The 16047-nt window shown below is 45.1% G+C and overlaps 1 protein-coding gene across 1 annotated transcript in view; it reads left to right on the top strand.

The window, feature by feature from the left end:
• Positions 1–16047, top strand: part of LOC133951597 (spectrin beta chain, non-erythrocytic 4-like) — a 55287-nt gene that overhangs the window by 7991 nt on the left and 31249 nt on the right. The window contains exons 2-20 of the mRNA XM_062385630.1: positions 2570–2727; positions 2840–2991; positions 3280–3453; positions 7217–7308; positions 7435–7515; positions 8162–8277; positions 8373–8485; positions 8664–8851; positions 9967–10084; positions 10198–10356; positions 10470–10772; positions 10877–11027; positions 11402–11538; positions 12012–12161; positions 12475–12843; positions 12928–13142; positions 13231–13368; positions 15272–15512; positions 15607–15765. Of these exons, the coding sequence (XP_062241614.1) occupies positions 2583–2727; positions 2840–2991; positions 3280–3453; positions 7217–7308; positions 7435–7515; positions 8162–8277; positions 8373–8485; positions 8664–8851; positions 9967–10084; positions 10198–10356; positions 10470–10772; positions 10877–11027; positions 11402–11538; positions 12012–12161; positions 12475–12843; positions 12928–13142; positions 13231–13368; positions 15272–15512; positions 15607–15765 (3201 nt within the window). The 5' untranslated portion in view covers positions 2570–2582. The remainder of the gene's footprint in view (positions 1–2569; positions 2728–2839; positions 2992–3279; positions 3454–7216; positions 7309–7434; positions 7516–8161; positions 8278–8372; positions 8486–8663; positions 8852–9966; positions 10085–10197; positions 10357–10469; positions 10773–10876; positions 11028–11401; positions 11539–12011; positions 12162–12474; positions 12844–12927; positions 13143–13230; positions 13369–15271; positions 15513–15606; positions 15766–16047) is intronic.

Genomic DNA, 16047 nt, shown 5'->3' on the forward strand with positions numbered 1-16047 from the left:
TAATGTAAACTTGTGATACAAACACACATCCTGCTGTTCAAACTTTCATTAATTTCACATTAAATCTGTGAATTTTGCGTTGGTGCGTCTGTCTTTTTAATTTATTTGATTGATATCTCTGTGTGTGTGTGCGAGAGAGAGAGGGAGATTGAGGTAGAGAGAATGAGAGAAAGAGAGAGAGAGAGAGAGAGAGAGAGGGAGGTAGAGATGGGGGGAAGGGAGAGGGCTGAGGGGGATTGAGAGGGAAAGGACATTTTTCATTCTGTGTTATCTTACAAGGCATTTCAAGGACAAGGGCTCCTGTGGTGCAGAGAGAGGTGAGCAGTTCTAGGGCCTTGAGAGAATCCCAACAAACATCTGATGGGGGGGGGGGGGGGGGAACTACAAATAGATCTGGATAATTTCTTTAATTTCAGATGCAGAATGTGAACCTATGAGCCTTTCACAGACATGTCTGCATCAGCGTTTTACAGAATAAAAGAATTGATGCATCCATGCTTATACTCTACATAAGAAGTACGCTTGTTTCCTTTGTTTATGGTTAAACAGTAAAATAACAAGCCTCAATTATAGTTCTTTGTCATATTGACATCTTAGGAACCAATGCATTTACCTATATTACAAAATAAAAGTGCCTGCTGCTCAAAAATGTCGCCCTTAACAAAATGATGGGAACTCGTCTTCAAGGTGTATTTCCCTGTTTTTGTTTTTAGCGCTAAAAAAACAATAGGAAGTCACAGAAAAGTGTAAATCAGAAGCTGCAGGACGTTTCCATCATGACATTTCTAAATCAGCTTTGTCCCTCGGCCCGACGTGTGGAAACGCTCAGTGAGGACGAGGCTGTGATTTCCACAACACGCAAACATGGATTCCTCCAGCGTCTGCAGCTTCGGAGAAGAGCACCAAATGGCATATTTCATATCCTGTGGGCACATCTGCTCTTTCCCGGAGAAACCACTGCCTGTGTTTTCTATCTGTCACGTGTGCACGACAACATGACATGAACTGACATATTTACATGTTTGAACCTGAACACGTTATCGTCCGTGGTAGAGAGAAAATGATCTATAAACAAAACTGCCTTCTGCTGGTCAACAACCATCATCAATCACTACAACTATTTCTTATATCGTTCTTTTTCAATACATTTTTAGATTTTATTTAGATCAATTTTATGCTATTATTTTACTGTATTTGTTTTGTATCTGTGCTGCTGGAATATTCACATTTCTCTCATGGGGATCACCTTCTTACCTTCCAATCTACATGCCTGCCTGTCTACCAAACCTTCTTACTAACTAACTAGCTATGGGCGTCACTTTACAAGATATAAACTGTCATGAACCATTTAAAATACATAGATTTTTGATTTCAGAGTCAATAAACAGACATATTTCTCTCATATCTGCAGCCGTACAAAACGTAGCTGTCAGGCCTTTAAGTCAGCCGCTGTTTTGTCTTCTTCTGCATTTGGCTGTTTTTCGAATATTTCCCTTTCTTACTTCTAACGCTGCTCCTTGTGATTTCTTGGTGAAGTTATTTTGGTCGTCAGGTGCTCAGCCGTCGGGACGGGAGAGATAAGAGAGACAAATCATTTTCAGTCTGTGTCCCACCGTCCTTTGGATTATCAGAGAGGTTTTATTTCAAAATTCTTTATTGTGAAATGCTCTGATTCTAAGGACAGGTGTGTTTCTTCATGGACTCCTGAGCAGCTTCCTCTTTTTGCTGTGACTCGTATTTTTTGTACACTCGGTTAAATTGGTTATTTCTCTCTGTGAATGGTGAGTGTGAAGTTGAGTGAACGTGTGTGAGTAAATTGGGGTTAAAAGGTGCGTGAAGTCAGTCCGAGTTTACGTGTGAAGCGTGAACAGATTCTCAGACGTGGGGATTAGTTTGACGGTTACACAGGGATGACGAGAACCCAGCAGTGACGCCCGTCCTCTTCATTCTGTCCGTGTCCTCCCTGAGTAAAGCTTTATTTTGAAGGCAGACAACACAGACGGGCTAATTAGAGTCCGACAGTTGGTTGATATGAATCGTCCGAGACAGACGTATCTGCATTTATGTTTGCCAGGATGAAACCTTTTATTCTATACGCTGAAAACATGCCACAAGCCTTTTTTTAGTATTTATATATTGACTGATATATCGGCATCTGCCCCCATAATCCATATCAGTCTGGCACTAAAGCTGATTTTGATATTTTCCTTTAATCGCTGTTCATATGGCGTCATGTGTCCTGTCTGTCTGTGTCCTCTCTGCCCGTCTGTTTGACCTGTGTCCTCGTGTGTGTGTTTGACCTGTGTCCTCGTGTGTGTCTGTTTGACCTGTGTCCTCCTGTGTGTCTGTTTGACCTGTGTCCTCCTGTGTGTCTGTTTGACCTGTGTCCTTGTGTGTGTGTTTGACCTGTGTCCTCTCTGCCCGTCTGTTTGACCTGTGTCCTCCTGTGTGTGTGTTTGACCTGTGTCCTCCTGTGTGTGTGTTTGACCTGTGTCCTTGTGTGTGTGTTTGACCTGTGTCCTCCTGTGTGTGTGTTTGACCTGTGTCCTCGTGTGTGTGTGTGTTCCAGGGCGTCGGGCGCGATGGCCAATGCCTCCCCAGACCTGGACAACGCGGAAGCCCAGCGCCAGCTCAACAACAACAACCGACCAATCAGCTCCGGGTTCTGGGAGACGGAGTGCACCAGCTCCAAGCTGTTCGAGTGCTCCCGCATCAAGGCCCTGGCAGGTCAGAGGTCACACACAGATTAGCACACACCTGCATCAGATGGTATATTAGTACACACGGTGCACGGTGTTGTTTTTAGTTTCCTGAAAGCTGCTTCCTGTGTTTCTCTCAGATGAACGAGATGCGGTGCAGAAGAAGACTTTTACCAAGTGGGTGAACTCACATCTGGCCAGAGTGTCCTGTCGTATATCTGACCTCTACAACGACCTGAGAGATGGATACATGCTCACCAGACTGCTGGAGGTGCTCAGTGGAGAGCTGCTGGTGGGAAACACACACCATAACCAAACCATAATGGGCCTTGTATTACTTTATTACATTTGTACATAAATTAATTGTTTCTCCTGTACTTCACTGAGGTCGAAAAACAAAAGCCTTTACCTCATGTCCTGTTCATACATCTATCCAGCCAATCTGATGGCTGGATAGATTTTCTAAAGTATCTTATGGTGATAATATTAATGTCTGTGTTATGTATTCTAATATTACCGGATGTTTGTAGTATTTTAACGATAAAGTAGTGATTGAGCCTCTGTCTCTGTCTCGCCTCAGCCGAGACCGACCCGGGGACGCATGCGGATCCACTGCCTGGAGAATGTTGACAAGGCGCTGCAGTTCCTCAAGGAGCAGAGAGTTCACCTGGAAAATGTCGGCTCCCACGACATCGTGGATGGAAACCACCGTCTCACTCTGGGCCTCATGTGGACAATTATTCTACGCTTCCAGGTAAACACCATCCAATAGACAACACCTGGGTGATATTAAAACCACCGGATGACTGGTTATCTCTGCTTGTGATGTGAGTTACATCTGGCGGAACAGATAGAAAGGACTTTTACAGTGATACCATTGTGATTTTTGTAATTGTCATAACAAAAAATACTCCTTAAGATTTCAGTCCTGGTTGTTTTTGGGTGAGAGCAGCTGAAGTTAAACACGACAGCTGAGAATCTACTTTGTCAGAAATGCATCATGGTTCAGTGTTATCGATGCATTTAGCAGAAGACGTGGAGCAAAGGGCAGAAAGCTGCAGGACATGTGGAGGCCTGAGTTCTCCTACCGGCCACAGGCTCTTCAGAACACATGCTGAATGAAAGCAGACTGCTAAGCTAGCTGATAGATTCAGTACTTTGAGTTTCATGTGAATGCTTCACAAAACAAGCTTGTTTCGCCAGTCGAGCACTTTTAATAAGAACCAGCAGAAGGAAATTGGTTTTCCTGAGCCGGGCCTTTTTACAGCTCTGGCTACGAGAGTGAAAGAAGGGTCACATGCTGGACCTGGTGAGTCCAGCCTCAACAGAACCCTTTCCCCTGAAGAGCGGTGGTCGGGTGTGATGTTAGCAGCGTCCCATTCGTTTCATATGTTGAATTATTCTTGTGAGGCATTTTTGTTGAGTTACTTCCACATGTGCTACATGCCCAAGCACCAGGATGCTAAAATCAGCAGTGGCTTCATCTAGGATGAGCTGCCAGCGCTTGAGTCTGGGGCGGAGGTTGTCGCAGCTGCAGCATCATCAGTGTGCGACGGTGACAGACAGCAGGGTCTGGTGCAGAAAGCCTGAAAGTCACCCAGGGCTCAGCGGCAGTCGCCTTCTAGTCTGCTCTTCAGCAAGGTCACACACAGACACACACTCTCTGTCTGTCTCTCGGCCTAGTCATACCTATACCCATGTCCTCACACACTGTCCCACTCACTCACACACACGTGCACTGGTTTCCAGGCCTTAGCAGCAGTGATACAGGATCATTTCCTGCCATGAAAGTACAGCAGAAGCTCAGGGCTTGTCTTCATCACGCTTCAGTGCTACAGCGCGGCCGCGGGCACGAAAGGCTTGTTTAGCATTTTTCCGACCCCTCTGGAACATTCACGGTGCACAGCCGCCTGGTGACCGTCTCCTGGGACTCAGTATTGTCCTGGCTATCTACCACAAAGCACATTTAACAGCACTGCAAGCAGAAGTAGCTCATGATTTGTTGGGCGACCTTATGATATTCAGGTTATTATTTCAGTCGACGCTAGAAACAGCCTTTACAGTTTAGATTCTCACAGTTCTCACAGATCTGCTCAGGACATGATGGTGCTGTGGGTTTAGTGGAGCAGCTGCAGAGTTGAGTCTGCAGCAGTCTGCTCCCCAGAGCCGCCCGTCGATGGCCTCTTCAATTTTGCATGTGCTGAGAAAGGAGAGCAGTGAAGGGGACTGATGTTCACGAGTGTGTGTGTCTGTCTGTGCGGATGCTCACCATAGACTGTATATAAAGATGGACAATATGTCTCCACTTCCTCCCAGTGGACAGAAATGAAGCTGATATCGTATATTTGGAGCCAGAGTCTGAACTGAGTATGCTTCAAACTAACTAGTACATACATAACGTAAGTATTTTAACAAGTATATCAGTGTCCACATATTTAATTAATTTACATAAGTAATGTGAACATGTAGTTATAATAAGAAAAACTGTATTTGTATAGCACTTATCTAAACAAGGCAACAACGTGCTTCACAAAATACATGGCAAAGGTATTCACTTACATTCTAAGCCCCAAATCCAAACATAACAAGAAAATATATAAAAATATAAAATACAATTTATAGAGAAAGCAACAGTTCCCACAATGAGCCGGTCTTCACCTCGAGGACCAGACTCAATGTGGGCAGCACCTGCCTCGACTGGTCGGGGGGGCGGAGATTCATGTGAAATAAATTGGAAATGATAAAGAAACGTTTTGTGGTTTGCAAGTTTACACTGACACTCCAGTGACATTTTCTATTTCCAGCTGGAACTCTGATCCTAACAGAGTCTCAGGTTCGATCCCAAATCCTAAGATGTGTGTACAGGATCAGTAGCTGCCCCGCTCGCCCCTTCCTCCGTGGTGAGAGAGGGAGTTAGCTTTGCCCAGTCAGCAGGTATAGGACCCAACCACTGCAGCAAGTGAAACTGCACACAGGCAGAAAGAGGGCGAGAGAGAGGGGGAGAGAGAAAGAGAGAAAGAGAGGGGGAAGAGGGCAGAGGAGTGACAGGCGAAGGAAAAGGTAAATCCCGAATGCGTTTATAGAACCGTACACAAATAATAACACAGTGTTATTATTTGCAGTAACTTCAATTATCGTGTTTGTATGGCTCGGGGTCCTCTCACTGTGTGTGTGTGTGTGTGTGTGTGTGTGTGTGTGTGTGTGTGTGTGTGTATGCATGTGCTTTCACACAGATCATTGCTCTTTACAATGAACCTGTATCAAGAGCCATTGGTCGATTGGTCGTTAAAGTAAACTTGACAAGATGCATCATACTTTAAAATAATAATAAATAATAATAATGCTCTTACACCCAGTAGACTGTGTTTTCTATATCAGCTCCCTGAGTGTTCTCATATTTTCATGTAAGCATTTAGCATTGGGTCATGAGAAGTAATGAGAAATGGGTTTTAATGGGTCATAATAAATGTTGATAAATAAATGTAATAAAATGGCCTCAAAATAAACGTCTACGGATGAATTATTTCAACTTTCTCCAAATTCAGATCCTTCAGCTGTTTCTTTGTTTATTCATAAATTATGTCTCTGCAGCTGAAACAACATCTTGTGCCAGTTTCTCTTTCTCTCGTCAGTTATAGTGTGTGTGTGTGTGTGTGTGTGTGTGTGTGTGTGTGTGTGTGTGTGTGTGTGTGCGCGTGCCATGTTGTCTCTAACGACGTGGGTAGCAGCTGATTCGTGGGTGTCAGGTCCCCAATTACCTTGGATCATGTCACTGTGACGTGATTGGCTGAATGGCTGTCACCTCTCATCAGGCGCTCTAATGGCTCCACACTTCGTCTACACACTGAAATCGCTCCCGTCTGTTTTACTGTATTTCTTTCTCACTGTGCGAGTTCACAAAAGTCAAGGTTTCATCAGGATCTGGCTGTGATTGGATGTTCTGCGCTGATCAGAGTCTTTATGGGTCAACTCTCAAATAAAAGATCTAATCACTGCTTATGATCTATCGATGTGTGATCATTTCAAATCATTGGACTCAACCACGGTTAGCCAGCTTTCACTAGCTGGCTCCAAAATCACTCCTTCATTCTCTCCTTCTCTGATCTTCATACTTACTGTATACTAATATACTTTAGACACTCCGTATTTGACCCTGAACTGAGAAGTAAACTGAAATTGCAAACATTGAAACTAGTAGACATAGTTTTCAGCACCTGACAGATAAATACCCTAACCCTTAAAAAAATGGGGGTGATTCTGAAGATGTCATCATCAGACCCTGAGTATAATTGAGGCTTGATATTTTACAACATAATTGGTTTGTGCAGAATAGAAACATTAATACACATCTTTTTTAATCTGTACAATCCAAGTTGTATTAGGAGCAAACAAGGCTGATCCTGAAATGTCTTTGCAGAAAGCCTGAACTGTGAGTGTATGAAATTAAAAGTTGTCGTGTCTGTGTCACATTGTCTCTCTCGTCAATGCTGAACTGTCTCTGTTGTGTTTCCTTTCAGATCCAGGTGATCAAAATAGAAACAGAGGACAACAGAGAAACTCGCTCTGCCAAGGACGCTCTGCTGCTCTGGTGCCAGATGAAGACCGCAGGGTGAGCACTGGGATCCTATAGACATGTATATACTGGGAAATGTCATGTTTAACGATGAGTTAAGTTGATATGTCAGTGTCATGGTTCTCCTCGGTTCCTATTTAATGAAGCTTCTCCGTGGTCCAGGTACCCTGAGGTCAACATCCAGAACTTCACCACCTGCTGGAGAGACGGCCTCGCCTTCAACGCCCTCATTCACAGACACAGGTGATAATTACTTTTAACACATTACTCACGATTATAATTGGAAGCTGGGACTGGTGTCAACCACAAGGTGATTCAACGACTGACAATTCAAAGCACGGACACACACACACACACACAATGGCTGTGCAATATTTAGAAGTATTCAGCCCCCACTTTTACTACGTATTTATCCAATTCATCTTATTTAACAGCTGTTTCTTTAATATGGAGCTTCTCTGCAAGTTTTTGCTCATAATGAATGGGTGGGACTTTAAGGAGAATGTTTATTAGGTTTTTTTCAAAACAAGCAGAACATTCACACTGTGGTTGTTTGATTTAATTTTTATTCAAGTTGGTCACCAAACCAATCACCAATCAAATGTCAGCAATGATCTAAACACAACAATAAAAAAACACCCAATGTCCAAAATGGGCGAAATGAAGTGACCCAACTAGAGGGGGGAGGGGCGATGAGTGAAAAAACTCAATAACACAGTATATCATGGGCAGTTCCATAATCAAACCAATATACCAGCACCAAATTGACCAACTTTTCTGAAGCAAGCTGGGTGATCATCAAAACTTCAGGGAAAGTTTGACAGTGGAAGAGGTTTGACCATCAGAGTCATGAACACACGATAAGTTCTGCTCCTCTTTGTCCCGGCAGACCCGACCTGGTAGAGTTCCACAAGCTGACGCGCTCCAATGCAACTCATAACCTGCAGCAAGCCTTCAACATCGCAGAGCAGAACCTGGGCCTCACCAAGCTGCTGGACCCCGAGGGTGAGAATGTTCAACTGATCCTGGCTCAGTCTAAGCACATTGAACCTTAAGTTTAACGGATGTGTAATACTCCCTGTCTCCTTCCTCTGGTGTAGATGTAAACACAGAGAACCCAGATGAAAAGTCGATCATCACCTATGTGGTCTCCTACTACCACTACTTTTCCAAGATGAAGGCTCTTATTGTGGAGGGCAAGAGGGTTGGCAAGGTAATAATCTGGAGAAGCCTTTACTTTGAAAGTTAAAGGACCTGCACTGTCATCAGGCTGCAACACAACAATAATTGATGAACGAAAGAAGAGTTCTGAACATGTTGTCGTTCCTGTCTTCCACCTTCTGCTTCTTCATTACTTTGCACCGCGCTCTTCCTCTTTCAATCTTCTTCAGGTTCTCGAGAACTGTGTCGAAGCCGAGAAAATCATCAACCGCTACGAAGAGCTGGCGTCCGACCTGCTGGACTGGATCGAGAAGACCATCGCCATCATCAGCAACCAGAAGTTTGCCAACTCCCTGACCGGCGTTCAGCAGCAGCTTCAGGCCTTCACCACCTACTGCACCATAGAGAAGCCCATCAAGTACGACCTGTTTGCTTCGGTACCATCTGTCCTGCTCGCAGAATTATGAATATTGATTTATACATTGAAGAGAAGAGGTATTCGTTTCAGCCCCATTGATTATTTCTCTAGGACTTATAATCCATCTTGTTTTATTAAGCCTGGTGATAAAGTTTACAGATTATTCAACTCATATTGTTCTAAATTAAAATTCATTCACTGAAGAAAATGGAGCCACAGCAGCGACGTTTATTCCCAGAGATCATCTTTATGTAATTCAACTTGTATCCACGGCTGATGAGTGAAGGTTTTACTTCTCACAGATAGAATCAACTTTTCATCTGTTGTTGCACTTGTCTCATGAGGAGTGAAATGGGAAGTGACCATGTGTTGCTGTGTTTAGATGCAGGCATGAAGCTGCATCAAACACGGGACCACTGAGCCTCGAGCTTCTAGTCCAGCCTCATCAGGATCAGTGTTACTACACACAGGCAGCCATGATGATACACACACACACACATCTTGTTACACTCTGGGTTAATGTCCAGTTGACTCACTTTGCATGAGTCAAGTGTTTCTGTCCAAGACAAATGACCAACAGTTCATTTATGATTTATTCAGAATGCATACACTGCACACACACGCACACACACTGCACACACACACACACACACTGCACACACACTGCACACACACACACATGATGCTAATTCTACAAAATGCACAAATAATGAGTCTTTGTTTCTGACATGAATTAATCCTGAAAATAATTCTTCGGAAGACACAAGAGTCCATGTGCGAATTTAAATTCTCATGTTGACGCCTTCATAACGTATCTGTACGTGTTCTTAATTCAAGGTAAAACTTTCACATTAAGGGCTTTTGTGCTCAAACATCCCAGGAACAGAAAGTAAACTGCCCCAGAGTGAAGAACCCAGTGACACCAGTTCAGCACAGTGAGCAAAGCAGTCGTCCTTTACCCAGAGTCCTCAGAGCTCCCTGTCAGCAGGCATCACGCTGCGTCGTGTCCTTGATCAAGACGCTGAATCCCTGAATAACTTATTTAGGGTTTCCTTGAAAAACGAAGAGAAGAGGTCGTGACAACGTTCTAAAAGTTTTTTTTGTTTCTCACTCAGGTTTCAGGAGAAGGGAAATCTCGAGGTTCTTCTTTTCACCATCCAAAGCAAACTCAGAGCCAACAACCAGAAACTCTATGTGCCTCATGACGGGAAGCTCATCTCAGACATCAACAAGGTCCAACTTCAAATTGGATTATATTCTATTCAGTCTCACTTTGATTGTTTAACCTTTAGTATTTTTTATCACATTGCCGCCAACTGAAGTCCGTTTTGTCATTTCCTGTCCAGGCCTGGGAGAGGCTAGAGAAGGCGGAGCATGAGAGGGGTGTGGCCCTGCGCAAAGAGCTGATTCGCCAGGAGAAGTTGGAATTGCTGGCTCAGCGCTTTGACCACAAAACCACCATGAGACAAGCCTGGCTCAACGAAAACCAGAGGCTTGTCTCACAGGTAGGGGTCTGAGGACTGAACCAGAATTCAATCCTCTCTGGACCACTTGTCCTGCCATCGTTTCCTCGGGCGCTCTCGTTTCATTTTCTCTTCTTCCTCGTCTCCTCCTGTAGGACAACTTCGGCTACGACCTGCCAGCAGTGGAGGCGGCGATGAAGAAACATGAGGCCATAGAAGCGGACATCGCCTCGTATGAAGAGCGAATCGGAGTGGTGGTGGAACTCGCAGCAGAGATGGAGACAGAAGGATACTACGACATCCGACGTATCTTGGCTCGTAAGGAGAACATCCTGGGGCAGTGGTCTCTGCTGAAGGAGCTGGTGGCAGGGAGGAGGACCCGGCTGGAGAAGAACCTGGCCCTGCAGAAGACCTTTCAGGACATGGTTTACATGATCGACTGGATGGAGGACATACAGGTAAGGAGAGAGACTATCATCATGTACAAGCAGTAGAAACAGTGGAGAAGAAATTCAATTCTCATTTGTCCTCTTGGCCCTCCCTCCCTCTGCGTCCCTCTCAGGCTCAGCTGCTGTCAAAGGACTTTGGGAAACATCTCCTGGAGGTGGACGACCTGCTGCAGAAACACAGCCTGCAGGAGGCAGACATCGCTGTGCAGGCGGAGAGGGTGGAGACGCTCAACACAGCTGCGCTCAAATTTACCACGATCGAGGGTACACACACACACACACACACACACACACACACACACAGACAGTTATATCACTTTTAAACTATTTATTTCGATCTGTCTGTAGCTCTATACACTGAGATGTTGCAGCACAGCAAAGTGACAATGATCTGTTTTGAATTCCAAGATCCCAACAACACTTATTAGTATTAAACATTGACAAGAGTATCACACCATTGCAATAGAGCCTCAGGTTTAAGTACTGAACCTTTATAAGCTTTTAACGATCACTAAGATTTGCACAATTTGACCTTGACTCAAAGGGAAAGTAGATTTTAGGAACCTAATATCGGTTTGTTTTTTTATATTCATGGTCAGATTATCTCTGGACACTAACCTAATGTTGTGGCCCCTCAGGTTACCAGCCGTGCGACCCTCAGGTGATCTGTAACCGGGTCAACCACGTGTCTTCCTGTCTGGAGGAGCTCAAACAACTGGCAGTGAAGAGACACGCTGAGCTGGAGGAGTCCAGACAGCTCTGGGCCTTTTTTCAGGTGGGACGCTTTGAAAGGTTGTGTTGAATATTCCCCTTGAGCCGAGGGGGCGTTTTACTCGTGTGTTTGTTGGAGACTTCAAACACTGGAAACCTGCTTCTTTCACAGCTCTTTTATAAAAGAATTGGAAGGGCATAAGAAAATGTCTTAAACTTCATGAAACCGACAATTGTGTGTCGATGAGAGAGTAAGCTGGGTTCTTCTCTGTAACTCTATATTTTCTGCTGTAAAACAAATCTCTCACTTTTCATTTAAACAACCAAGTGCAACACTTTGAATGTCACGAGAGACCATGTGACATTATCCTTATGTATCAACGATTATCACGCTTCCCCCATCTCTACAGCCACTGGCTCATCTTCTATTTCATTAGATATATTTTTTCTTAGGTTAGATTGTGAAACCTGTCTGTTTTTTTTTATGTTTAAAAGTGAAAATCTAAACTCAATGAGTGTGTGCGTGTTCTGCTGCAGGAGCTGGAGGAGTCGGAGGCCTGGATCAGAGAGAAGAGCTCCATCCTGGGAGCTCAGGGCTACGGGAAGGACCTGAGCAGTGTGCTGAGGCTCCTACAGAAGCACAAGACTCTGGCTGGAGAACTGCTGGCTCACCGGTCGCTGCTGCAGGTGTGTGTGTGTGTGTGTGTGTGTGTGTGTGTGTGAATCAGCACTTGGTATAACTGCAGTACCTGGAGTTTCTGTTCCGAGCTCCATGTACGTCAGTAAAAAGATTCATTAGCAGCTCCTCCTGAAAGATGAGTCATAGGACTCAGTGTATGTTAATTCTCATGTGTTCTCAGCTCTTCAAAGTTTACCACTAAAACACTTTTCAGACCATGATAATGATTTGGTTTTAATGCCTTTTAAATTCTAAATCACACCGTTAAATTTGAAATACTGGTCCCTGCTCCTCCACCCCCTCCTCCCCCCACTCCTCCAGAACACCATGAAGAGAGGGAAGCAGATCCTGAGCGAGCAGAGCTTCGGCACCGCGGGGATCCAGGAGCGCATCATGGAGGTGAAGGAAGAGTGGAAGGAGCTGGAGGACCAGGCGGCGCAGCGTCTTGACCACCTGCAGGAGGCGCTCCACTTTTTCCAGTTCTCCACGGAGACAGACGACCTGGTGGTCTGGCTGCAGGACGCTTACCGCCTGGTCTCCAGCGAGGACTTTGGACATGACGAGTACTCGACTCAGTCCCTGCTGAAGAAGCACAGAGGGGTCAGCGAGGCTGTCGACAAACATCGGATGCATGTGGTGACGCTGCGCAAACACATGGTGGCGCTGCCTCCGCGATACCGTGACCAGGAGGTGGGTGAGGGGTCGAAGATGTATGTTTTTGTCTTTTCATTTACCTCCTAATGTAATTGTTGCTCTTTCCTCTCCTCTGTGCAGGAGGTGCAGGTCCGTATGGCCGAGGTGGAGCAGCTGTACACCGAGGTGGCTGAGGTGGCCGTGCTCCGACAGCAGTGGCTTCACGACGCCCTCGCCGTCTACCACATGTTCAGTGAGGTCAACGCCTGCGAGCTGTGGATTGATGAGAAGGAGCAGTGGCTGGACAAGATGGAGATCCCTGAGAGGCTGGAGGAAGTGGAGGTGGTGGCACACAGGTGAGGAACCGCTCATAGATTTGTATTTCTCTTAGTGTTCTCTTACAGAGCTCTGACTGATTCTCTGCATCAATGCCCTTTGTCGTAGGTTTGAGAGTCTGGACCAGGAGATGAACAGCCTGATGGGAAGGATCCTGGATGTCAATCAGATAGTTCAGCAGCTCCTGGATGGATGTCATCCATCTTCCACAGAGGTCAGAGGTTGTCAGGACCATCTCAACTCCAGGTACGTTAACAAAACTACATTTACAGCTTTTACAAATTCTGACCAATGACATGACAGCAGCTGAACAAAACCACTAATAGAAGATCACAGATTACAGTGACTACATCACTACTGATAACACTCCTCCTGGGCCGCTGTCGGAGCCCTTCAGCTATCGACTGAAAACAAATGAGCCTTTTGGGGCAACCGACAATAATTTTGGGAGGAGGCGACAGATATTCAGGCCAAGACGCCATCTTCTGTTCACTGTTCACTGTTTGCAATCCCACTAGTTTCTTTTATCACGTGAGTCTAACATTTCTCCACGTGAAACAGACAGTGGTACACATTGTAATGAGCAGCTAACTGCAAATAAAAACAATACTTTTTTTATAGGTCTCTGTGTTCCACTATCTCAGTCATGGTCCAGTACCTAAAGAGTGGAGAGGAAGTGATTAGTGGTAATAGTTTTTGTTTCAACTGTCTTCTTACCAACGCCTCACGTCCTCTCAGTTGCTGTCTTGTAGGAAGATGCTGGACTTCTACGTCTCCTCCGGTCTTTTCATCCGTGCCTGAGATGTAAATGTAAAATGGCAGAAGACACAGTATCTGTTCTGTGCATCTGCTGAACCAGTCCCTCGTTATCTGGCTCCCTCTCTGTTTGTCTGGCATGTTAATCTCTGGCAACATCCGGCCAAGACCACCCTGCGAAAGGACCTGGCTTCTCTTATCCATCTCGGTCATGTTCACTGACCACTGGTGCGTCTGGCAGCAGTGTGCAGGACGGCCGGGTGTCCATGAAACTCGCGACCTTGGCATGTGGAGCTGGTCTCAGGGCGACCATCTGTGCTGGCTGCCTCAGTCAAGACGAGGCGAGAGCAGTTGTCCCGAAAATAAAAAACACACACACAAAATAATCTCCAGCTGGTTTCATGATTAAAATTCATTTTCACTTTTAGTGCATAATATCACAATATCAGTTGAATATAAATAGATAAATTAAGAGTTTATTCACCTCTAGGTCCTTGTATAAATACATCCACGGAGTACAGGTCATATTTGTGAAGCAGCGACCGGCTTCATTCACACCTAAACGCTGCTGATCACCTGCTGAGCGCGGTGTCTGCCTCTCAGTGACGCTGCCATTACCTCATTACAGTCACAAGGCTGTGTGTGTGTTTGTGTGTGTGTGTGTGTGTGTGTGTGTGTGGAGACCTGCTGGTCTGGAGCAGAATCAGGGGAACATATTGTGTGACGATATGGTGAGCAGACGAGGCCTGGTCTGGAATCAACCATCTCAGATGAACATTAACATTTCATAGCAAGTCCTCATATCAGTGGGTTTAACGTGGGTTTTATATATGATGCAGCTCGTCTCTTCTCAAATCAAAATAACTCACTGAGATTTGTGTTTCAAAATCAGCAAAAGACCCAGAGTTACACGAGGGTGGTTAAATATGATCGGCTGTTTTTAGCTGTAATATCTTTGACCCCCAACACATCTGCTGCATTTCATTTGATGCTCGAACAAATAAATTAAAGTCCTACAGTTACTTATTCAAATCTGATTGTGTGTAGACGAATATTCTCTTTACCTGAGGCTTTGTCATAACTCACACAGTTTGCATCGGTCACTCATAATAGATCACAATTATTCATTGTTTAATTATTCATTCATTAAACTTTAATAAATGATATAAACATAATTAGCGACTGAGTTGCGTTGAGTAGATTTTCATTGGAACTCCCACGATCCCACGCTGCTTCATGACATCATCAAACTGTGTCTTTGATTTTGTTTTGAATGAGAGACCCTGAGCATATTGTACGTTTAGTTCTGCACATGAATAATCTCCAGTAGGTTGTAAGAATAACTTCCCTCGTCTTTCCTCATCCCTCTGTCCTGTCCGCCTCTCCACACCAGGTGGAACAGCATCGTGGAGCTGGTCGAGCAGAAGAAGGATCAGCTGGACTCCATGCTGCGTCTGCAGAACTACCTGCTGGAGTGTGCAGAGATCAAGTCTCAGATCCAGGACAAGAGAAAAGCCATCGACTCCACCCAGTACGTGGGCAGTGACCTGGGAGGAGTCCTGGCTCTGCAGAGACGCCTGTCCACCATGGAGGGAGCCCTGTCGGTCCTGGAGCCCAAACTGATGCATCTGCAGGTTCGGAAATATAGATGAGTTCTGTGTCCCCAGATATAAACAGCTGATTAAAAGGCTACAGTCACATAACCGCTGTCTGTGTTTGGTGATGCAGGAGGAGGCGGAGCATCTGGCCTCGGTTCATTCCGGTCGGACCATGGACGTTCTCGTACCGTTCGATGGCATCAGCCTGGAGTGGGAGGAGCTGAAACGCACCCTGCAGGGCTGCGAGGACTCGCTGCTGGTGGCCGGCAGGCTGCAAAGCTTCATACAGGTACAGGGACAGGGACAAGGAATCTATTTCTCATGTCAAAACACACATGCTGCTTTGACTTAGTTATTGTTTCAAGGCAAAACAACCCGTGCTCCAGAGCAGCAGAAACCTTACATATGGCTTGTTTAACTAAAACATGCTTTTATTTACAGGGATAGTTTGATCTTTTTCACATGAAACAAGGAAACTGCTTTAAGGGTTGTGTAAAACAACAAAGACTGAAACATGGTGTTGGATAAATTGTTTACTTTGTGAAGTAAACTGTAGGAAACTAAGAGGCAG

The sequence above is a fragment of the Platichthys flesus genome, chromosome 4, assembly GCF_949316205.1.
Source record: "Platichthys flesus chromosome 4, fPlaFle2.1, whole genome shotgun sequence".
In the NCBI taxonomy this organism is placed as follows: Eukaryota; Metazoa; Chordata; class Actinopteri; order Pleuronectiformes; family Pleuronectidae; genus Platichthys; species Platichthys flesus.